Genomic DNA, 24052 nt, shown 5'->3' on the forward strand with positions numbered 1-24052 from the left:
GCCGCCAGTCTCGAGGAGCATGCGGAGTGCGGTTCCAGAAACCCGAACAGGGGTGAGCACAGGCTCAGCGATTTTTAGGCCCCAAATCAGAGCTACAGGGCCTGGCGGTTGTGCGGCGTGGGCCTCGGAAGGCGGGGGGGACACCATTGAACCGATGGTGCCGCGCCTCCCCCATCCTACCTGCCGCTTCCCGATTTCTTCTCCCGTTTCCACCGAATCCGACCCACAACAAAGGACAGGACCGAGGCCGCCCAGAGTTCCCCGCGCCTGGTCCTGGGGAGCATGCGCACTCTCAGCACATGGGGGAAATCAGCGCTTTGGATAGAGTGGTTTCTGGGGCGCAGAGAGTTGTGGGAATCTATCGCCGCCATTAGTGGCTGTCGGTAAGTCTTTTATGAAGCCTTTTATTGCAGACGCAGTACCGAGTCAAGAAACATAGACGGACGAATTTAGAGCTGGTTTGTATCAGAGTGTGTGTTGGATGCGGAAGTCGGTCCCTGGTTTGGCCTTCCAATGTAAAAGAGCATTGCTTCAGATAGAAGTATTTTGTAGACCTTTTAATCTTTTTTCTTTTACTCTTTTTTCCCATTATTTCTTGCAATATGTTTGCGGTTAGCAAGGCCAGTTCTCCTGTTGAGAAGATAATGGTGGGCCTTCTTTGTGAACCGCTGCGTTCCATGTGGTATTCCCACAATGCAATGATTTCCAGGGTTGTCATCCAGTGACGATGAAGGAACAATGATATATCTCTGAGTCGGGATGGTGTGTGGCTTGGAAGGGAACTTGCAGAGGATGGTGTTATTTTGCACCTGCTGCTCTTGTCCTTAGGTGTTGGGAGATTTGGTGGACGCTTTCTCGAGTTGCAGATGTAGAAAGTCTCTCTCCTTTGCCACCTCCCACCTCTCTTTCGCTCCTCCCATAGCACCAGAGTCTTGTTTAGGCTGAGACTGGTTACTAACTTCCCTTCCCTGAAAGCCATTAGTGAACCAGTTGGAGATGGTCTTTATGAAAATCTGGAAGCTTTCAAGGTCACTTTTCCCTGGTGCCAGCCCACAATTTATCACATTCATGAGCGTTCAATTTCACAACCTGCTTATGTCCTTCAGTAGCTTCTCTCTCTCACTCCCTTTTTCCGGTTTTGAATACATTTTGCAGGGTATTAGAAGGCGAGGATTCGTGAACAGAGTATCATTGGCCTTTGAATATGGAATCAAAAAGCACCACTTGCAGTGGGGAAAAACCGTACACATGTTGTGTGTGTGGTCGAAGCTTCAGTCGATCATCTGGTCTTTCGAAACACAAGTGCTGTCACACTGGGGAAAAGTCATGGAAATGTGGGGACTGTGGGAAAGGATTCAGTTATCCTTTTGAGTTGGAAAGTCATCGATGCATTCACACCAGGGAGAGGCCGTTCACTTGTTCCATGTGTGGGAAGGAGTTCACTCATTTCTCTGCTCTGCTGAGGCATCAGCGGGTTCACACTGATGAGAGAGAGTTTAAATGCTCTGACTGTGAGAAGAGTTATAAAAGTCCTTCAGCACTGAGGGAGCACCAGCGCATTCACACTGGGCATGCACCATTCAGCTGTTCTCAGTGTGGGAAGAAGTTCAGGGGATCATCCAGCCTGCTGCAACATCAACGAGTTCACACTGGAGAGAGGCCGTTCACCTGCTCTGTATGTGGGAAGCAATTCACTAATTCATCCAACCTGCTGAAGCACCAGCGAGTTCACACTGAGGAGAGACCTTTTAAATGCCTGGATTGTGGGAAGTGCTATAAAAGTCCTGGAGACCTAATGTGCCATCAACGTGTTCACACTGACGAGAGACCGTTCAGGTGCTCTCACTGTGGGACTGGGTTTAGGCGATCATCTCAACTCACTGCACACCAGCACATTCACACTGGGGAAAGGCCGTTCACCTGCTCTGTGTGTGGGAAGGGATTCACTCGTTCATCCAACCTGCTGAGACACCAGCAAGTTCACAAGTAACAGCAGGGGTTGGATTCTGCTGTTCATCACTTCCAGGACTGAACCATGTTCATTGAGGTCTGTTGCTTCCAATGTTAATAAACTCCAGCCTCGTTATTGGGGCTAATATTCTGCATAAATAACAAATATATCAACCATGTGTTAAACACACAATGTGTCGAGTATTTTGAATATCTGTAAGACATGTCAGCTGCTTTTGAAGTGCTGTCCCTATTGTATTACTGCAGCAATTTGTGCACAGCAAGATTCCACCAACTGCAATGGGACAAGTGGCGAATTAATCAACTTTTTATGGTGGTGTTGGTTGAAGCACGAATGTTGGTTCCACTGCACCAGGGGAATTCCCCGGTGGACAGTATGTGGAGTTGGTGATGTCTCTTGAGCTGTCGAGCTGGAGCGTAGCTTGAAGAATCGCTGTCTGGGATCGTTCCTCATAATTCATTGACTCCCAGCTGAAGTATTTCTGCAATAAAATAGTAAACTCTGAATATCAATCCCAAATTAATCTTTGGGGCAAAATCTACAACTTTAAATGGAGGAAGAAAATTCGTCATTTAGCACCTTTCACACCCTCAGAACATCCCAAAGTGATTTACAGCAAATGATGCATTGTAAATTTTCAAATGATATGATACTTGGCAAAGTATCAGATAATGATGAGGATATCTATAGGCTTCAGGATGGCAGAGACAGGAAGGTGAAATGGGCAGAATCATGGCAGATGGAGTTCAATGTGGAGAAGTGTTAAGTGATGTACTTTGGGAGGACTGATATAGAAAGACAGACTAATTATAAATGGCATGACTTTGAAAAGTGCAGAGCAGAGAGACCTTGATGTCCGTATCAACAAATCCTTAAAGGTGGCAGGGCAACTTGATAAGGTGGTTAAAAAGCATTACTTGGGTTTATAAATAGAAGAATAGAATAAAAGCAAAAAAAAAATCATGCTAGGACTACATAAATCACTAGTTAGGGCTCAGTTGGATATTGTGGACAATTCAGGCCACCACACTTCATGAAAGATGTAAAGGCCTTAGAAAAGCTACAGAGGAGATTTACCAGGATGCTACCAGTGATGAGGGACTTCAGCTATCAGGAGAGTTTGGAAAAGTTAGGCCTGTTCTCCTTGCAACAGAGAAGGTTAAGAGGTAACCAAATAGAGGTTTTCAAGATGATGAAAAGCATTGATAGAGTAGATAGAGAAAACCTATTCCCTCTGCCGAGTGGGTCAATAACCAGAGTCATAGATTCAAAATCATTGATGTAGAGGGGGAATGAGGAGAAATGTTTCCACTCTGAGAGTTGTCAGGACCTGGAATGCTCTAGCTGAAAAGATGGTAGAAACTGATTATATAAATCACTTTAAACAGGGAGTTGGACAGGTACTCGAGGATGAGGAACTAACAATGTCATGGATAAAAAAAAAAACAGGGATGTTGGACCAAGCACAACTGCTGTTTCAGGGAGCTGGCACAAACATGGAGGGCCGAATGGCCTCCTCCTGTGCTGTCAGTTCCTATGAATCTATGTTGTTTATCATGGATCATTACATTATTGTAAATAATTAAACATGATTATCATGGATCATTATACGATTATAACTCATCATTTATGATGTTTATCATGGATTATTGTATGATGTTAACTGAACTGATGTTTCTGTGAAGACTGAACAATTGAGAGAAGGTTAGATTGTCAGGACAATTGGAATCTGTGTTCCTGTAAACAAAGTCATTGCTGACAGGAAAAGAAAGGATTAAATTTGATGTGTAGAGAATGATCTGCTCACTTCATGTGTGTGGTTAAAATTGTGAGCAAGGTTGTGCTGGTCTGAACAATGATAAAAGACTGGGAATACACAAGAGAAGCTTAAAGACAAGATGGGGGAGAATAACAGGGGTCAGAGGGCTGAGGTCACTGTCCAAATATGAGAAGTAAAACATGGCAACTGGTCTGAACAGAGGGATTATTAAAAGCGTAGTGGGAGAGTGAATTGTGCCGTCGGACAAGAGGAGTAGTGGAAGGTCCGGATCATCAATCCAGATTAAACAGCTGGTTCTGTGACATCAGACTGAGGACAGGAAGCACAAAGGCATTATTCAGACGTCCGGACCCAGATCCGGCTCGAACTCTTGCTGGTGCTATTGGGAAATGTGGTCTTCAGTCCCTGCTACAAACCCTGCTCCCTTGCCACCAACACCATCGCTCTCCCTGGCAACTGTCTGAGACTGAACCAGACTGTTTGCAAGTTTGGTATTGTATTTGACCCTGAGGTGAGGTTCTGACCACAAATCCAAGCCATCAGTAAAACCTGATGTAGCCTTTAAGCTTGACTATTGCAATGCACACCTGGACAGCCTCCCACATTCTACCCTCAGTAAACTCGAGGTCATCTAAAACTCTGCTGCCCATATCCTAACTTGCACCAAATTCCTTTCACCCATCACCCCTGTGCTTACTACCTATATTGACTCCCGTTGAAATAACTCCTTGATTTTAAAATTCTCATCCTTGACTTCAAATCCCTCCATGGCCTTTCCCCTCCCTCCCTCTTCCAGCCCCACAACCATCCGAGGTAACTGCGCTCCTTTAATTCTGATCTCTTGAGCATCCCCGATTATAATCGCCCCACCCTTATTTTTTTTCCCAAAAATATTTTATTCACAAATTTTTTTTAATTACAAAACAATTCAAATTGGACATTACATAAAATGCAATAAAGATCAGTTTCTTTCAATTCAGAACATGAAGGGTCTCACTGCCCTTGCCATTTCCCGTTATATTTACACTTAGCATCGCAAACCAAAGACACTTTCTGGTGCACACAGCCCGAGGAGTTTTACACGGTTCCCAGCCCCTCGGTTGGTGGCCATCCTTTCAGCTGCCTGGGCTCCAAGCTCTGGAATTATCTCCCTAAACCTCATCACCATTCTACCTCTCTTTTCTCAGTTAAGTAACTCCTTAAAACGTGGCTCTCTGACCAAGCTTTTAGTCATCTGATGTAATAACTCCTATGTTTTTCAATTTCATATTTTGCTTCATAATGCTCCTATGGGTGTGGAGCAAATATTTCAATATTTGTTCGTGAAATGGATTCATTTGGGACAGACACGGGGTGGCGCAGTGGTTAGCACCGCAGCCTCACAGCTCCAGCAACCTGGGTTCGATTCTGGGTACTGCCTGTGTGGAGTTTGCAAGTTCTCCCTGTGACTGTGTGGGTTTCTGCCAGGTGATCCGGTTTCCTCCCACAGCCAAAGACTTGCAGGTTGATAAGTAAATTGGCCATTGTAAATTGCCCCGAGTGTAGGTAGGTGGTAGGAGAATGGTGGGGATGTGGTAGAGAATATGGGATTAATGTAGGATTAGTATAAATGGGTGGTTGTTGGTTGGCACAGTCTCAGTGGGTCAAAGGGCCTGTTTCATTGCTCTATCTCTATGAATCTATGACAAATGAATGCACGATAATGGGAAAATACTGAGAGGTGAAAAGGAAGTGAGGAACCTTGGAGTAAATGTCCACAGATCCCTGAAGGCAGCAGGACAGGATGATAAGATGGTTAAGAAGGCACATAGATTCCTTTTCTTTATTAGCTAAGGTATAGAATATAAGAGTAGGGAGGTTATGCTGGAACTGTATGAATCATTGGTTAGGCCACAACTTGAGTACTATGTGCAGTTCTGGTCACCTCATGAATGAAAGGATGTAATTGCATTAGAGAGGGTAGAAAGGAGATTTATGAGGATGTTGCCAGGACTGGAAAAATGCAGCTATCAGGAAAGCTTGGATAGGCTGGGGTTGTTCTCCTTGGACCAGAGAAGGCTGAGGGGAGATCTGATTGAAATGTTCAAAATTTTGTGGGACCTGGGTAAAGTGGAGGTGAAGGGCCTATTTACCTTAGCAAAGAGGTCAGTGACTAAGCAGCATCGATTTAAAGTGACTGGTAGAAAGATTAGAGGGGAGATGAGGAAAAACATTTTCACCCAGAGGGTGGTGGGGGTCTAGAACTCACTGCCTGAAGGGGTAGTTGAGGCAAAAACCCTCAACTCATTCAAAAGGAGTCCGGATATGCACCTCAAGTACCGTAATCTGGACCAGATGCTAAAAGGTAGGATTAGAATGGTTGGAACGTTTTTCAGCCGGCACAGACACAATGGGCCAAGTGGCTTCTTTCTGTGCAGTAAATTTTCTATGATTCTCTGAAAGTAAGGATTATTTGAGGAATAACAGTGTAGTGACAAAGGAAATGCAATGGTTGTTGTGTCGATGATTTTTTAGTTTAGTTTAGAGATACAGCACTGAAACAGGCCCTTCGGGCCACCGAGTCTGTGCCGACCATCAACCACCCATTTATACTAATCCTACACTAATTCCATATTCCTACCACATCCCCACCTGTCCCTATATATTTCCCTACCACCTACCTGTACTAGGGGCAATTTATAATGGCCAATTAACCTATCAACCTGCAAGTCTTTGGCATGTGGGAGGAAACAGGAGTACCCGGAGGAAACCCACGCAGACACAGGGAGAACTTGCAAACTCCGCACAGGCAGTACCCAGAATCGAACCCAGGTCCCTGGAGCTGTGAGGCTGCGGTGCTAACCACTGTGCCGCCCTGTCAAAAGATGTTTGATGAGGTGCCAGACAGGAAGCTTGTTGATAAAATTAAAGCTCATGGTCTTATTGCACAGTTTATTGTAGATGAAGTTTCCACTGAGGTGATGGACAGTGACAGTGCATTGACAGCTGAAGCCCTGGTCACACGTCAGGAGCCCACTACGCAGGCGCAGTGCTGGTCTCTATCTGGAGCGTGCGCAGTGTCACTTTGATCGGGGTTGTGCATGTGTTGTAGACGCTTTTGCAGCGGGTGAGAGCCGGCAGGTGGGCGGAGAGGCTTCAGAAAAACCTGGCGTCGGCTGCAAGCCCCGAATAAGAACCTCCTGGTCCCGCGTTTGCAGTTCCGAGGCTTTATCCTGAGTACAGGCCCTGGATAATGGCCGCCATCTTGCTTGAGCGGGAAGCAGAGGACATGCCCCTCCATCTTGGTGACATCACAGAGTGGGCGGCGCTTCAGGGTCCCAGGGACCAGGAGAGAAAATCATTCACTCGTTGATTTGATTCTTACTCTGCACACCGGGGCTGGAGAACTGAACCCAGTCAGAGTAGAGGGAGGGAGAAAACTGGCAGTGGGGGAAAGAAATGATGCGATGAGTTTGGATTAAGAGAGGAAAACTAGAATTGTTTGTTCTGAATTTTTATCCTGTACTTGAAGTGAGGACTTTTGTAAACTCCTTTCACAGGGTATTAGAACGGGCGATTTGCAGACAATTTTATTCTCATTCTGCACACAGCGGGTTTCCCACCATCTCTTCTGAAAATGCTGGTAAGTGCCGGGGTTACTGTTTACCTCCCACTGAATTGTAACTGAAATGATCTGAAATTGTTGAACTCAGTTTTAAGTCTGGAAGACTGAAGTGACAAATTGAATGATGAGCTGCTGTTCCTCAAGCTTCTGTTGAGCTTTCACTAGTGTAGGAGGCTGAGAATAGAGAGGGCAGAGTGGGAGTGGAACAGACAATTCAGATGACCAGAAGCTCAGGGTCATGCTTGTGAACTGAATGGAGGTGTTCCACAAAGTTGAGTGATCAGCGTTTGGTCTCCTCAGTTTAGTGGAGACTACATCATGAATAGTGAATATATAGTATGCTAAGTTAAAAGAAGTACAAGTAAATCACTTTCACTTTAACGGAGTGTTTAGGGTCTTGGACAGTGAGAAGGGTGGAGTTAAAAGGGCAGGTGTTACATTTCCTGTGCTTACATGGAAAGGGAAGTGGATGTTGGATATGACAGAGGTTTGGACCAGGGTGTCGCTGAGCAAATGGTTCCACCGGAATGCTGAAAGCAGAGCGGAAGATGTGCTTGGTGGTGGCATCTCACTGAAGTGGGGAACTAAGTGTTGGATGGGGAACTAAGTGTTGAATGTGGAGGCTGGTGGGATAGAAGGTGAGAACAAGGAGAATCCTATACTGCTTGTGGGAGACGGGGAAGGGTTGAGAACAAAAGTGGGGGAAATGGAATGGAACAGGAAGGAGGTGGTTGGAGGGAGCGGGTTTATAAACCCTGGGGGATGTGGGCTTCACACACACCGAGTGCAGCCCCAGATCCCCATATAAAACAGAGAACATTATCCAATTTACAAACACCCATTGTAGGCCTCAACACCCCAATTAAGAAGCTACCGGTCCCGTGTTTGCACTGTGCGGCAGCTGCGGGGCTTCTCCTGGTGACAGGCCTGAATTAATAATCGCCATCTTTATAGACTGTGCATGCATGGCCATCCTGGGCCAGGAAGCAGGAGGAGAGAATGTTGTGAATTTCCATCCTGGACTGACAGTGATGGTTTTTGTAAATTATGAAATTACAGCTGTCAGGAGAGGATGAATAGGTTGGAAAAGGGAAGACTTAGAGGTGATGTGATAGAAGTCTTTAAAATTATGAATGATATGGACAGGGTAGATATGGAGAGAATGTTTCTACTTATGGGCGAATCCAAACTTTGTGGCAATAAATACAAGATAGTTATAAATGCAACAGGAGAAATTTCTTTACTCTGAGAGTGGGTGGAATGTGGAACTCAGTGTCACAGGAACTGGTTGAGGAAAATGGCTTAGATGCTTTCAACAGAAAACTAGATGAGAATATGAGAGCAAAGGCAAAAGCAAGATCTCCTGAAGGCTGAGAGGAGGTAGATGGAATGGGAGAAGACGCATATGGGATGGAAAGACCAATAAAGACTAGCTTGGCTGAATGGCCTGTTTGTATATATTCTAAGTAATACTGCGTAAACTACTTTTACGGGGGATTAGAAGGGAAGGATTTGCAGACAGCAAACCAAAGATCATGTCAAGATGCGACAATCACTCAATTTATCAGGACCTGAAGCGGGCCCTTCGGCCCACCGAGTCTGTGCCGACCATCAACCACCCATTTATACTAATCCTACACTAATCCCATATTCCTACCACATCCCCACCTGTCCCTATATTTCCCTACCACCTACCTATACTAGGGGCAATTTATAATGGCCAATTAACCTATCAACCTGCAAGTCTTTGGCATGTGGGAGGAAACCGGAGCACCCGGAGGAAACCCACGCAGACACAGGGAGAACTTGCAAACTCCACACAGGCAGTACCCAGAATTGAACCGGGGTCGCTGGAGCTGTGAGGCTGCGGTGCTAACCACTGCGCCACTGTGCTGCCCTAATCGGCCTTTGGAATATGAAAGGAGAAATGTTTGTCTCTTCTGTCTGTGGGAGAAGATTTTCAACATCAGTGTGACTGGAAAAGCACTGAGACACACACACCTGAGTGAGAGTGTTCCAGTGCACTGACTGTAAAGAACTTTAACCAGTTACACTGCCTGAAAAAACATCGCACCATTCACAGTGGTGAGAAACGTGTGTTCTGTAAGTGGACAAGGGTTCAACTGATCATCCAACCTGGAGAGCCACGAGGACACCTGCACCATGGAGAAACCCTGGAAATGTGGGGACTGTCGGAAGGGATTCAGTTACCCATCCCTGCTGGAAATTCATCAACGCAGTCACACTGGGGAGAGGCCATTCATCTGCTCTGTGTGTGGGAAGGGATTCACTCAGTCATCAGGTCTTTATACACATCAGCAAGTTCATACTGGAGAGAGGCCATTCACCTGCCGGAAATGTGGGAAGGGATTTACTGTTTTATCAACCCTCCTGTCACACCAGCAAGTTCACTCTGATAAGAGACCATTTAAATGTTCTGACTGTGAGAAGAGCTTTAAAAGCTCAAAGAATCTACTGACACACCAACGCACTCACACTGGGGAGAGGCCGTTCACTTGCTCAGTGTGTTGGAAGGGATTCACACAGTCATCCAGCCTGCTGAGACACCAACTTGTTCACACTGATAAGAGACCTTTTCAATGTTTTGACTGTGAGAAAAGCTTTAAAAGTAAAAAGGATTTACGGAATCACCGACGTACTCACACTGGGGAGAGACCGTTCATCTGTTCCATGTGTGGGAAGGGATTCATTCATTCATCCAGTTTCTATATACATCAGCGAGTTCATACTAGGGAGAGGCCGTTCACCTGCTCAGTGTGTGGTAAGGGATTCACTCAGACATCTACCCTCTATACACATCAGCGAGTTCATACTGGAGACAGGCCATCCATCTGCCTTGAATGTGGGAAGGGATTTTATGCTTTACCACACCTCCGGCACAGTGGCGCAGAGAACTACAGCGAGTCAATAGAGTTACATCAAATCGACAGCAGTGATTCTCAAAGATTTTTGGTTGAAGGTCCTCTTTTCAAATGGATTAGTAATCATAGACCTCACACCTAAATGATAACATAAACTCCTTGTACATTTTACATTTCTGAATGTAAAATTTTACAATACAAATGATATGTGAGTGTTAATTCAGCTTTATATCACTTCCCAGTGAGACTGTCTGGCCTTTTGATGCTGGATCAGGCCCTGTCCAGCTCCACCAGCCCCGGTGACATGGGCCATCTCGACATCCATGTGTGAGGAAGACTATCCCAGATCTGATTTGCTCCAAATTAAATCTCATGTTTCATATTTCACTCCTGGGAATGGTTTATTTATTGAGGGTAGGATTATCAGGATTGGGTAAGGGGAAAAAAAAGGCTTATGGCAGATTCAGAGTACTGAAAACAGCAGAGTACCCAGAGGAGTATAGAAAGCGTAGGAGGTACTTAAAAAAGTAATGAGGAGAGCGAAGAGGGGGCATGAAAAAACACTGGCAGGCAAGATAAAGGAAAATCCCAAGATGTTTTATTAGTATATAAAGAGTAGGGCTCATTAAGGACCAAAGTGGCAATGTGTGTGTGGAGCCGCAGGACGTAGATGAGGTTTTAAATGATTACTTTTCATCTGTGTTCACTATGGAGAAGGACGATGTAGGTGTAGAGATCAGGGAGGGGGATTGTGATATACTTGAACAATTTAGCATTGAAAGGGAGGAGGTATTAGCGGTTTTAGTGGGCTTAAAAGTGGATAACTCCCCAGGCACAGATGAGATGTATCCTCGGCTGCTATGTGAGGAAAGGGAGGAGATTGCAGGGGCTCTGACACAAATTTTCAAATTCTCTCTGGCCACAGGAGAAGTGCCAGAGGACTGCAGGTCAGTGAATGTGGTACCATTATTCAAGAAGGGTAGGAGGGATAAACCAGGTAATTACAGGCCTAACATCAGTGGTAGGGAAACCATTGGAAAAAATTCTGAGGGACAGGTTTAATCTCCACTTGGAGAGGCAAGGATTAATCAAGGATAGTCGGCATAGCTTTGTCGGGGGAGATCATGTCGAACAAATTTGATTGAATCTTTCGAGGTGACTAGGTGTGTAGATGTGGGTAAAGCAGTTAATGTAGTCTACATGGACTTCAGTAAGGCTTTTCATAAGGACCTGCATGGGAGATTGGTTAAGAAGGTAAGAGCCCATGGGGTCCAGGGCAATTTGGCAAATTGGATCCAAAATTGGCTTCGTGTCAGGAGGCAGAGGGTGATGGTCGAGGGTTGTTTTTGCGAGTGGAAGCCTGTGACCAGAGGTGTACCACAGGGATTGGTGCTGGGACCCTTGCTATTTGTAGTGTAGATTAATGATTTAGATGTGAATGTAGGAGGTATGATCAGTAAGTTCGCAGATGACATGAAAATTGGTGTCATAAATAGTGAGGGAGGAAAGCCTTGGATTACAGGAGGATATAGATGGGCTGGTACGATGGGCAGAGCAGTGACAAATGGAATTTAATCCTGAGAAGTGTGAGGTGATGCATTTTGGGAGGACTAACAAGGCAAGCGGCCAAATCTATAGCCCCATGGATGTCAAGGCGCTTACAGGTAAGATAAGGCAGAAAAGGAAAGCTTATGTCCAACAGCGAGAACTCAATACTACAGAAAGCCGAGAGGAGTATAGAAAGTGGAGGGGTGAAATCATAAAGGAAATTAGGAAAGCAAAAAGAGGGCATGAAAGAATATTGGCAAGCAAAATCAAGGTGAAGCCGAAGATGTTTTATCAATACATTAAGAGTAAGAGGATAACTAAGGAGAGAGTAGGGCCCATAAAAGTCCAAAAAGGTAACCTATGTGTAGGAGTGCAAGATATGAGTATAGTATACTGAAGGTCCCACCCTCTGGCCTAATGAGCTGATGGACCGTACTTACACCTGCCTGTGCACAGCTCCACCTCCCTCCCCTGAGGAGCCCTCTCTTCACTGTCCGGTCACACTGGGAGAGCCAGACACTTCAGGGGTCACAAAAATGGACACTGGCACAGAATCGTCTGTTTCTTCATCCACCCACGAAACAACCATGCAGAGAATTCTGAGGCTCCGTGATTGTCGGCTGACAAACAGCGAGGGTGGGCAAAGGTCTCAAGCACTTGGAGCACGTTCAGTCAGGAGAAACAGCAGACAAAATGAAGACAGTGTCCAGTGGCAGTGTGAACATGAATCCTGTCCCTGATTCCACAATTGCTGGGGTTGGGAGTGCATCCACACTGTTCTCCATGGTCTACGTTAGCTCCCACTACAGCAACACCTCCCGTGAATGATTCTCCTCCTTGTTCTCCAACATCACCTCGCTCCGCTCCATCACCATAATCTCCAGCCCCACACTCGATGGGGCAAGGATGAGGACAGCAAGGGAGTAGAGAAGACATCGGGGTCAAGCGAGGTAGAGGCTTCTTTACAACTCACCTGACAGTGGCTATTCACCTCGCACTTCCTCAAAGATCAACTTTCCTCTGGATTCACTGTTAAGGGACGTGTTTGGTTACAACACAACCATTAGGAGGCACACTACTGCACATTGCAGCCTCATTGACTGAGACGTTACTGTCTGCGGTGTCACCGGCACCTGCCTGTGATAAAGATGGCGCTGCTCAACTTGACACACGCAAGCAAATTAAACCCAAACCCCCTCCCTTATCAATGGCCACTTCCTGCCTCCCCCTCCCCCAACCCCACTGTCCTCGGCTCCCTCCTGCGTTCAGTGCTTCAATGGCTGCAATCAGTTTCCCGCTCATGAGGGAGTCCAAAACTAGAGGCCATAATAAATCCAATGAGGAATTCAGGAGAAACTTATTTACCCAGAGACTGGCTAGAGTGTGGAATAGCACAGATGTGTTTAAGGTGAAGCTAGATAGCATATAAGGTCAAAAGGAATGGAAGGTTATGCTGATAGTGTTAAATAATCGAGTGGGAGAAGCCTTGTGTGGAATATAACCACCAGCATGGACCAGTTGGGCTGAATAACCTGTTTCTGTGCTGCAGCTTGATGTAATTCTATGTAAACCTGAGCAGAATTATTCTGCTGCCAAGAAACAAACTCCCCTTTGTTGGATAGCAGGAGATAAAGAGAAGAGGAAAATTAATAATTGAACAGTGTTATCCTCAATTTAAAAAGAAATGTATTTGTGTTTCTAGGATGACCAAGCTTACCTTGCTGTGACACCTGGTTATTCCAGAAGACCCGATATTCATTCCTGTTGTCATCTCTGAGATCAACATTGAACCACTAAGAGATCGGACCAGAGACAGCGTTCTGAATGAAGCCCTACAGCTGAGGTGGGCAATTACTGTTGGATAAGGTTTCATCAGAGATATTTTTAATCGATGCTTTTGTTCTGGAAGTTATGCAGATATGTAAAAACCTAAAACCACTGGAGGAATCCTTAATGTTGATCGCTTACTTTGATTCTGAGGCAGTTGCCAGACCAGTCAATTCGAATGAAGTGAATTGCAAATTGAATAAGTGAATAATCCTGGTAGGAAACTGATCAGGAATGTACAAACCTGTGCAATGTACAATCTCCTGCATACTTTAAATGGGAATTTATTCTAAATGGAACTTGTTCAGTAGTAATTTAATTTGATAAACTATACAGAAATTATATAATAGTGCAATATATTGCAAAGAAGCTAACCCTTTAATGTTTGTTTCATAAACCTGGTAAAATGAGGATTTTGGAAATCAAACTCAAAGGAGAGATTCCGATGTTCTTGTCGTTCTTTTCATAAATTGCTTCACTTTAGCCCCTACTGGATGAAGTAAAAGTTATTACTAAGATAATCCACTCCATATCAAAACTCACAAGCTACCTTAAAGGAAAAACTAATGTTGGGTAGCACAGCTAATTGGTAAAAGGTTCTTGATTCAAATTCTGGTAGAGTGCATTCAGCATCTTAGGCTACAAGAAGACAGCAGGAGACTGCTTGCCACACTACAGCATGGCTACCTGACCCGAACCTGACGACATGTGTCGGGTTCAGATTGGATCGCTCTTCTGGGTCCGGCATTCAGGCTCTGGCTAGGCCGGACTCGCTCTATCACCACCTCCGGTACGTGGCTCCAATTTTAAATGTACCTTTTAAGTAACAACCTTTCAAGTCCAGTTACAGTTTTTGTTGCTTATCTGCACAAGCTTAACAAGTGAAAAATGGAAGCTAGGTTAACTGAACGTTCCAGTGGTCGGGTCAGGTCAGGGGCGGGAAAAAATGAAAGGACTCGGGCCGGGTCGGATGTGGTTCTGTTGAGCTCGGGTTGGGTTTCATTTGCAGACCCGAGCCAGCCTTTACATCACCTATTGCAAACTCTAGCTAAAAACTTGGGGGAATAACACAGTGTAGTGAGAAAGGAAATGCAGTGGATGTTGTGTAGATGGATTGTCAACAGGTGTTTGATAAAGTGTTGGACAGGAGGCTTGTTGGTAAAATTAAGAATGACGATATTATTGGATAAGTTTATTTTAGATGGAGTTTGCAATAGGTGATGGACAGTGACAGTGCATTTACTGGTGGAGCCTGTGGACTGAACCTGCAAGGTAAGGCTGACTCAGATAAAACAGGGATCAGGAGACTGGAGAGAAAATGCAACTTGCCTCAGTACCCTCATAGATTAGATTTAGAGATACAGCACTGAAACAGGCCCTTCGGCCCATCGAGTCTGTGCCGACCATTAACCACCCATTTATACTAATCCTACACTAATCCTATATTCCTACCACATCCTCACCTGTCCTTATATTCCCCTACCACCTACCTATACTAGGGGCAATTTATAATGGGCAATTTACCTATCAACCTGCAAGTCTTTTGGCTGTGGGAGGAAACCGGAGCACCCGGAGGAAACCCACGCAGACACAGGGAGAACTTGCAAACTCCACACAGGCAGTACCCAGAATTGAACCAGGGTCACTGGAGCTGTGAGGCTGCGGTGCTAACCACTGCGCCGCTAAATGAACTTGTGCTGACATGTACATGTCACAAACGATGAAAACGAACTGTAAGTTATATTATTAATGTGCATTTGGGTGTTATTGTCAGCTGCCATTATACACAATATGTTAAGTTGATCGACCCTCTGTGTTCAGCTTGGTTAACATGGAGGGGAGATCACTTCACCACCTCTAACATGTGGTAAGGCCAACAGGAGGTGGGACAACTACTTGAAGGGGTCTGGTCACCTGAGCTAGAAACCACCCTTTTTAGCCCGTCTGGTTTTGAAACCGTTTCAGTTCGAGGGAACAGCTCACTCAGGAAAGCAGCTGCCTGGAAGCTGTGCACCTGACCATCTCCTGGGCCTGCCGACAAGAAAGGGAAAAAGTCACAGTGTGAAACGCAGAAAGAAAATCGGTGTCTGCTTTCTGCCAGTTTCTCTCTCATCGAAAAGGACGCAGTCAGAAAATAAGCTGCCTCAGCTCCTCTCCGAAGTGCAGAGAAGAAAGATTAAGAAATGAGATTTCCTACGACCCCTACTCCACTCGGCATTTACAGTCCGTTAATTCCACCTTTGGACTTTGTTAGTTTAAAAAAAAAACAGGACTCAGGTTTCAACTGGGACCTCCGTCAGTTTGTAATTAAACTATTTTCTGATTGGTAACTGTCCTTGCCTTTTTTGATGCCTTTACGTTTCCTTGTATATTTGTGAGTGTGCGTTGTGAAGTTAACCCACTGCTGAGTTTAAGGGTATGTGTTAATAAACCCTACTTTTTTTTTAAAAACTTTAACAAGTGTTGTTGCGGTCCATTAAAAGTCAGGGTTCACAAACTGAGGGAGGGGAGAAATACACCATCAGGATTTCTTTTTAAAAAAGGGAAAAATTAAAATCACAATCTGCTTATGGACAGGTTGTTGAAAATATAGAGAAACTTGTTTTCAAAAATTAACTACCTGTTCATAACACAGTTAAATTATCTGAAGGCTGATAGGACTCTAGAAACTCTCTCAATGTGGTTTGTTGTTAAAGAATGGGATCAGACCGATCCTAAACCATCTTTTCTTCAATTCAATTCTTTCTTGTATATATATTTCACATTGACTGTTCAATTTGTGTTAATAGATGAATTTATCCATCTGGTTAAGTCACTCTGATCCCCCTTATGCTGGTCCCTCACTCCAGTTTGCTCCAATCAGTAAATTTCAGATAACTAAAAGTTCTGTATTTCTCTTTTTGAAATGAATTGTACAAACACCAGAGTCCCAGTCGAGGTCTGTGTAGAATACTTCACTTTTCTATTAATAAACTACTTCTAACCTCCAGTTGGTCATGTCAACATTAAAGGAATACCAGTTCAATTTGATATTTAATTATAACCAATTCACAACCATTCGCCACTCCAATAATGGTCAGAAAATGCAAAATCTTACATTAAAAACATTTGATTTCAGTTCAGTGGGTTCTGATTCTCACTTTACAAGCTGGAAGTGACATTAGTGATGGAGTTACAAAAATATCCAGCTTATTTCCAGAGTGCAGTCTGAGACTCGGGCCTGCTGTTTCCTCTCGTCAGCACAATCTCACTTCCACCCAAGTCCACACAATGTTTTAAGCTTCATAAATTGTTTGTGCCCAGACTGCACATCCCTCTGTGCCAAGGAAACTCCGAGCCTGGATGTGGTGTACAGGGAAGTTCAACTACTGCTGGATACAACTGCAATATTATTGCCTTTAAAGCAACCACATTCTGTACAACTGAGGCCATTGATCTGTGTCCAATTATTTCTGTCAAGTTCCAGTTACTATCCTCCAATCCTCACGGAAGGTCACACTGTTATACACCTAATGATATCCAGAATACTGAAACCAACATTGAGAAAAACACAAAGATAAAATGACTGCAGGCTCAGTTGAGTATCAGTAACATTTTCAGTATTAAACTTTGATGATTTTCAGTGTTTATTTTCAGAATTGGGGTTTATTCAAATACATTAGCTTTTATTTTCTTTAAAAATAAACAGGATACTTGGTGAAAAGCAGAAAACCCCAAGTATCACCTCAACCTGGTCATTCTCTTAATCACAGGCAAGGCCATCGCTGTTCAGTTCCTTGTATCCGTCACCACTCACAATCTCCTTCCTTCTGTGTCCATCCTGGAAAAAACTCTCCCCAAGTCACTTACAACTGCTCTTTCAAACTCTCAATTGGTTTAGCCATTCATTACCAGAGCCAGCTGCACCACACATCAAACTCTATCTGGCCCTGCTCTCCTCCGCCAAAACTGCTCACTATTTCAGGATCATTCTTGAAAGCAAAGATAACCCCAGCTTCATTTCTCCACCACCGTCTCCTTAAACCCCTCTCACCTGAATTCAAACAAGTTCAAGGAGCTCGTGGAATTCTTTGTCACTAACATGGAGACCATCCATTCAGCTGCATCCTCCTCTTCTCCACCAAGGCAAACATCCCCCGAGGTTCCCTCTTCCCTCACCCTGAACCTGTGTCTTCATCTAGTTTCTCTCCCATTATGTCCTCTCTGAGCTCATCTTATCCATGAGACCCACCTCCTTCTCTCTCACCCCATTCCCACTAAACTGATCAACCAACTTCCCTTCCTGGCCCTCGTGCTAACTGCCATTGTAAACAGTTCCCTTTCCTCAGGTATATCATATTCCCTTTTAAAACTGTCATTATCACCCACCTCGTCAAAACCCTCACCCCCTCTGTCCTTGTAAACTACCAACTCATCTTCAACCTCTCATTCCTCTCCAAAGTCACTGAATGTCTTCATTCCTCCCAAATCCGTGCCCATCTTTCCCGTAACTCCATGTTTGAACCTTTCCAATCAGGTTTCCATCCCTACCACAGCACTGAAACAGCTAAAATCCATGCCACAAAGGACATCCTCTGTGACTGTGGGACACTATCCCTCCTCATACGTCCTGACCTCCCAGTCGATCACACCATCCTCCAACGCCTCTCTCCACTGTCCAGCTGAGTGGGACTGACCTCATTTGGGCTCCACTCAGATCTATCCAATCGGAGCCAAAGAATCTCCAGCAATGGCTTCTCTTCTCACCCCTTTGGAGTTTCCCAAGGATCTATCGATGGCTCCTTCTATCCCTCATCTATCTGCTACCCCATGGTGCCATCATCCGAAGATATGACATCACGTTCCACATGCACACTGATGACACCCATTTCTACCTCACCACCACCTCTCTTGACCCCTCCAGTGCTTCTGTGTTGTCAGCCTGCTTGTGTATTCTAATGCTCTTCTCACTGATCTCCATCCTGCTTAAACTTGAGCTCATCCAAACTCTGCTGCCTTTTACCCCAACCATCACAAAGTCCCACTCATCCATCACGACTGTCTCACTGACCTACAATGGCTCCAGGTCAACCAATGCCTCCATTTTAAAATTCTCATCTCAGGTTCAGATCCCTTCAAGGCCTCACCCCTCACTATATCTGTAACCTCCTCCAGCCCCACAACACTCAGAGAACTCTGCAATAGAGGCCTGCTTTAGGTCAGGAAAAAGAACCTGACCGAACCTCAGCGGACCCGAGCCCGACCCGACTCCCTCCGATTTTGCCCTGAGCCTGACCCTACCCCGCCACTACACAGCCCGACCTGACCATCCGTTTACTTACCTTCCTGACATTGAACCTGCAAGAAGCTGCAGCGCATGTGCGATGACGTCATATGACATCACTCGCTCACTGTGCAGACTCAGTTCTGTCCCAGACTCCCAGCTCAGGTAAGTTTTTTATTTTTTATTTTGAATACTTACCAGCAGAGCGCTTACCGTGTGTGTCCGGCCCGACCCGACCCAACTCGATCTGGACTCGGCCCGACCTAACCCGAGCCCGAAAGCTTCGACAACATGTCTCTATTTTCAGCAATGCTCAAGTTCTATACTACCAAACGACTATTTGCATTTTGGAAAATTAAAACCAATACATCAACTATCGCAATAGCCACTTCTTTTAAGACGCTAGGAAGAAGTCCATCAGGACCTGGCGACTTGTCAGCCCACAGCTCCAACAATTTGCTCAGTACCACATCCCTTGTGATTGTAATTTTGTTGAGTTCCTATCACCCTTCCATTTCCTGATTTGCAGCTATTTCAGGGATGTTATTTGTATCCTCTATAGTGAAAACTGAGGCAAAACACCTGTTCAATTCATCTGCCATCTCCTTATTTTCCCTTAAAAGTTCCCCAGACTCACTTTGTGAACTCTTTTTAAAATATCTATAGAAACTCTTACTGTCTGCTTTCATATTTCTAGCTAGCTTTCTCTTGTACTCTAATTTTTCCCTCCTTATCAATATTTTAGTCATCTTTTGCCGTTTTTAATACTCTGTCCAATCTTCTGACCTACCACCCATCTTTATGCAATTATATGCTTTTTCTTTAAGTTTGATACTATCTTTAATTTTTTTAGTTAACCACAGATGGTAGAACCTCCTCTTGGAATTTTGCTTTCTTGTTGGAATGTATCTATTCTGTGTATTCTGAAATATCCCCTTAAATGTCTGCCACAGCATCTTTGTTGACCTATGCCTTTATATAATTTGCCAGTTCTCTGAGGTCATCAATTACTCCTACGCTGTTGTACAGTCCCCATTTCTCCTCCATTTCCAGATGCTCCCTGACCAGTTTCCATTTCTCCTCCATTTTACAGATGCTCCCTGATCAGTTTCCATGTCTCCCCCATTTACAGAGTTTCCCTGACCTGTCCCCATTTCTCCTCCATTTACAGATGCTCCTTGAGAGTTCCCAGCACTTGCTGTTACACCCAGAGTTTGCTGCTTACACTGTGCTTTCCGGCCAGGGTGAACCCGGGAACCGCTCCCCCCAGGATTTATTGACCCACTCCCTCCACACCCCTTGCCTGGCAGCTCACAATGCCCAGTGAGTGAAATGAGCTCGGACGAATAAGGTTAGCCTGCACCACCATTCAATAAGATCATGGCTGATCTGGTTGTGACCTCAACTCCATTTTCCAACCTGCCCCCCTAATGTTTGACTCCCTTATAGATCAAAAATGTGTCTAACTCAACCTTGAATATCTTCAATGACCCAGCCTCCACTGTTTACCTGAGTAGAGAATTCCAAAGATTAACAACCCTCTGAGAAGAAATTTCTCCCCATTTCTGTCTTAAAAGGGCGATCCTTTAGTTTGAAATTGTGCCCCCTCGTTCTAGATTCCCCATGAGAGGAAACACCCTCTCAGCATCTACCCTGTCAAGTCCCCTCAGAATCTTAAATAATTCAATAAGATCACCTCCCATTCTTCAAAACTTCAATCAGTATAGGCCCAACGTGCTCAACATTTCCTCATAAAAACCCCTTCATCTCAGGAATCAGCCTAGCAAACCTTCTCTGAACGGCTTCCAGTGTGAGTATATCACCCCTTAAATAAAGAGACCAAAACTGTCCACAGTAATCTAGGTGCAGTCTCACCAATGGCCTGTATAGTTGCAGCAAGACTTCCCTGCGTTTGTACTCCATCCCCCTTGCAATAAAGGCCAACACTTCATTTGTCTTCCTCATTACTTGCTGAACCTGCATGCTAACTTGTTGTGATTTGTGTACAAGGACACCCAGATCCCTCTAATGCAGCTCTCTCCATGTAAATAATATTCTGCCTTTCTATTCTTCCAAAGTGCACAACCTTATATTTTCCCCCATTACACTCTGTCAATTTTTTGCCCACTCACTTAACCTGGGGCGGCGCAGTGGTTAGCACCGCCGCCTCACAGCTCCAGGGACCCGGGTTCGATTCCGGGTACTGCCTGTGTGGAGTTTGCAAGTTCTCCCTGTGTCTGCGTGGGTTTTCTCCGGGTGCTCCGGTTTCCTCCCACAAGCCAAAAGACTTGCAGGTTGATAGGTAAATTGGCCATTATAAATTGTCACTAGTATAGGTAGGTGGTAGGGAAATATAGGGATAGGTGGGGATGTTTGTTGGGAATATGGGATTAGTGTAGGATTAGTATAAAATGGGTGGTTGATGTTCGGCACAGACTCGGTGGGCCGAAGGGCCTGTTTCAGTGCTGTATCTCTAATCTAATCTAATCTATCTATATCTCTTTGCAGATACTTTGTGGCCTCACAACTTGCATTCCTATCTATCTTTGTATCATCCACAAATTTGGCTACAACACACTTGGTCTCTCCATCCAAGTCATTAATATCGATGGTAAATAGTTGAGGGCCCAGCACTAATCCCTATGGCACTCCACTAGTTATAGTTTGCCAACCTGAAAATGTCCCATTTGTCCTGACTCTCCTTTTCCTGTTAGTTCGCCTATCCTCTATCCATGCTCATATATATTACCCCCAACACCACAAGCTCTTATCTTGTGTCGTAACCTTTTATGTAGCACCTTATCATATGTCTTTTGGAATTCCAAATATACTATATCTACTGGTTCCCCTTTATATTCAAAGAACTCTAATAAGTTTGTCAAACACTATTTGCCTTTCATAAAACCATGTTTACTCTGCTTGATTGTATTATCATTTTCGAAGTGTCTTTCTACTACTTTCTTAATGGATCTAGCATTTTCCCAATGACATGTTAGTCTAACTGGCCTACAGTTTCCTCCTTTCTGTCGCCCCCCACCCCCCCACCCCACCCCACCCCCCGCCACCCACTCCCCCGCCACTCTTTTTGAATAGAGGGGTTACATTTGCGGTTTTCCAATCTGCTGGGACCTTCCCAGAATCTAGCGAATTTTGGAAGATTAAAACCAATGCAGCCACTTCTTTTCAGACCCTATGATGCAAGCCATCAGGTCCAGGGGACATCTCAGCCTTTCGTCCCATTAGTTTTCCTAGTCTTTTTTCTCTAGTGATAGTGATTGTTTTAAGTTCCCCCCTCCCTTTCAACTCTTGATTTTCTGCTATTTGTTGGATGCTTTTTGTGTCTTCTACTGTGAAGACGGATACAAAATACTTGTTTAAAGTCTCTGCCATTTCCTTGTTTCCCCATTATTAATTCCCCAGTCTCATCCTCTAAGGGACCAACATTTACTTTTGCTTCTCACCCTTTTTATATAGAAGCTTTTCCTGTCTTTTTTTAATGTTTCTCGCTCGTTTACTCTCATACTCTAATTTCTCCCTCTTTTTTTTTTACTCATCCTCTGCTGGTTTCCAAAATAGTCCCAATCTTCTGGCCTTTTCAGCATTGAACACCTTTTCTGTCCAATGAAGGAGCTCCAGGCTCAGCCCACCCACTCAGTGCCACAGGCCACGCCCATCACTCACTCTGGTTGGAGAACCGCCCGCCAGCTCGGTCCTCCAGCCCCGCCCCATTCCATCTGCCAAATGTTTGCCCATTCACTTAACCTATCTATAATATCTCTTTGCAGACACATTGCTCTTCTCAATATAGAGAAATGATCTGGTCTTGGGTATATGAGGCACAAGATCAAAATCTCCAGATGACTTGACAACAGGGAGAGTGGGAAACTGAAGAGGAATGTAAGTGATTTCAGTGTGAATACACAGGTTACTAAACGGAGCAGGTCGATGTCAGAAAAATGTGACACAATAGGTATTGGGAGGAAGAAAAAGGGGAGGAAATGTAAACTAAATGGTAAAAGTGCAAAAAGAGTAGAGGAACAGAACAGTAAAGAGATGTACAATTCTAGCTGATGTCTTGTCCTATTGATTCGCAGTTTTGAGAGTCCAGTGTTAGCACCTTTAATACTGTATTAAGAAACATAAATTGAACAGATTCTCTGTCCTCCACAGTATCTTATATTGATCCATCAATCAGAGTAATCATGCAAGTCCTGTGTGTTCACAGTCACTTACACGATGTCAGCCCGCTGGATGGAACCTCGGGTGCCCTGAGCTTGTTCTCCGGTGTCTCCAGTCCTGACTGCCCCCTTACAGCAGTATCCCCTCACCTTTATACCCTGTAGTGATCCAGCGCCAGTCCCTGACTCTTTGTCTTCTCTGCTGGGTTTTGGTAGGAAGTGTGGAAAAGAACAAAGAAAATTACAGCACAGGAACAGGCCCTTCGGCCCTCCAAGCCTGCGCTGATCCAGATCCTCTATCTAAACCTGTCGCCTATTTTCTAAGGGTCTGTATCTCTTTGCTTCCTGCCCATTCATGTATCTGTCTAGATACATCTTAAAAGACGCTATCGTGCCCGCGTCTACCACCTCCGCTGGCAACGCGTTCCAGGCACCCACCACCCTCTGCGTAAAGAACTTTCCACGCATATCCCCCCTAAACTTTTCCCCTCTCACTTTGAACTCGAGACCCCTAGTAATTGAATCCCCCACTCTGGGAAAAAGCTTCTTGCTATCCACCCTGTCTAGCACCGCAGCCTCACAGCTCCAGCGACCCGGGTTCAATTCTGGGTACTGACTGTGCGGAGTTTGCAAGTTCTCCATGTGTCTGTGTGGGTTTTCTCCGGGTGCTCCGGTTTCCTCCCACAAGCCAAAAGACTTGCAGGTTGGTAGGTAAATTGGCCATTATAAATTGCCACTAGTATAGGTAGGTGGTAGGGAAATATAGGGACGGGTGGGGATGTGGTAGGAATATGGGATTAGTATAGGATTAGGATAAATGGGTGGTTGATGGTCGGCACAGACTCGGTGGGCCGAAGGGCCTGTTTCAGTGCTGTATCTCTAAACCTAAACCTCTCATGATTTTGTACACCTCAATCAGCTCCCCCCTCAACCTCCGTCTTTCTAATGAAAATAATCCTAATCTACTCAACCGCTCTTCATAGCTAGCGCCCTCCATA

General features: G+C 44.9%; 2 protein-coding genes and 1 long non-coding RNA gene across 5 annotated transcripts in view; 2 read left to right on the forward strand and 1 right to left on the reverse strand.

Annotated features, from left to right (window-relative positions):
• On the forward strand, positions 1-3622 carry LOC137348996 (zinc finger protein 383-like). Its single transcript, XM_068014246.1, has 2 exons — positions 1-383; positions 1156-3622. Exon 2 carries the CDS (start codon positions 1205-1207, stop codon positions 1988-1990), a length of 786 nt encoding a protein of 261 aa, XP_067870347.1. The 5' UTR covers positions 1-383; positions 1156-1204; the 3' UTR covers positions 1991-3622.
• Positions 2207-24052, reverse strand: part of LOC137348999 (zinc finger protein 239-like) — a 27389-nt gene continuing 5543 nt past the window's right edge. For 2 of the 3 annotated variants that reach the window (XM_068014254.1, XM_068014252.1), the window contains exon 3: positions 16336-17140. The gene's annotated coding sequence lies outside the window, so the exon portion shown is untranslated. Of the gene's footprint in view, positions 2454-16335; positions 17141-24052 lie in introns of those variants that run through there. The other variant, XM_068014253.1, reaches the window with a different exon arrangement.
• Positions 6783-16220, forward strand: LOC137349001 (uncharacterized). The gene is made up of 3 exons (XR_010969191.1): positions 6783-6858; positions 7292-7374; positions 13489-16220. It is a non-coding gene; the product is annotated as an uncharacterized lncRNA (long non-coding RNA).

The sequence above is a fragment of the Heterodontus francisci genome, chromosome 34 (genome assembly GCF_036365525.1).
Source record: "Heterodontus francisci isolate sHetFra1 chromosome 34, sHetFra1.hap1, whole genome shotgun sequence".
NCBI lineage: Eukaryota > Metazoa > Chordata > Chondrichthyes > Heterodontiformes > Heterodontidae > Heterodontus > Heterodontus francisci.

What these genes read in the sequence shown, in the direction of transcription:
- LOC137348996 (XM_068014246.1), top strand. Translation starts at nt 1,205, where the DNA reads ATGGAATCAAAAAGCACCACTTGCAGTGGGGAAAAACCGTACACATGT.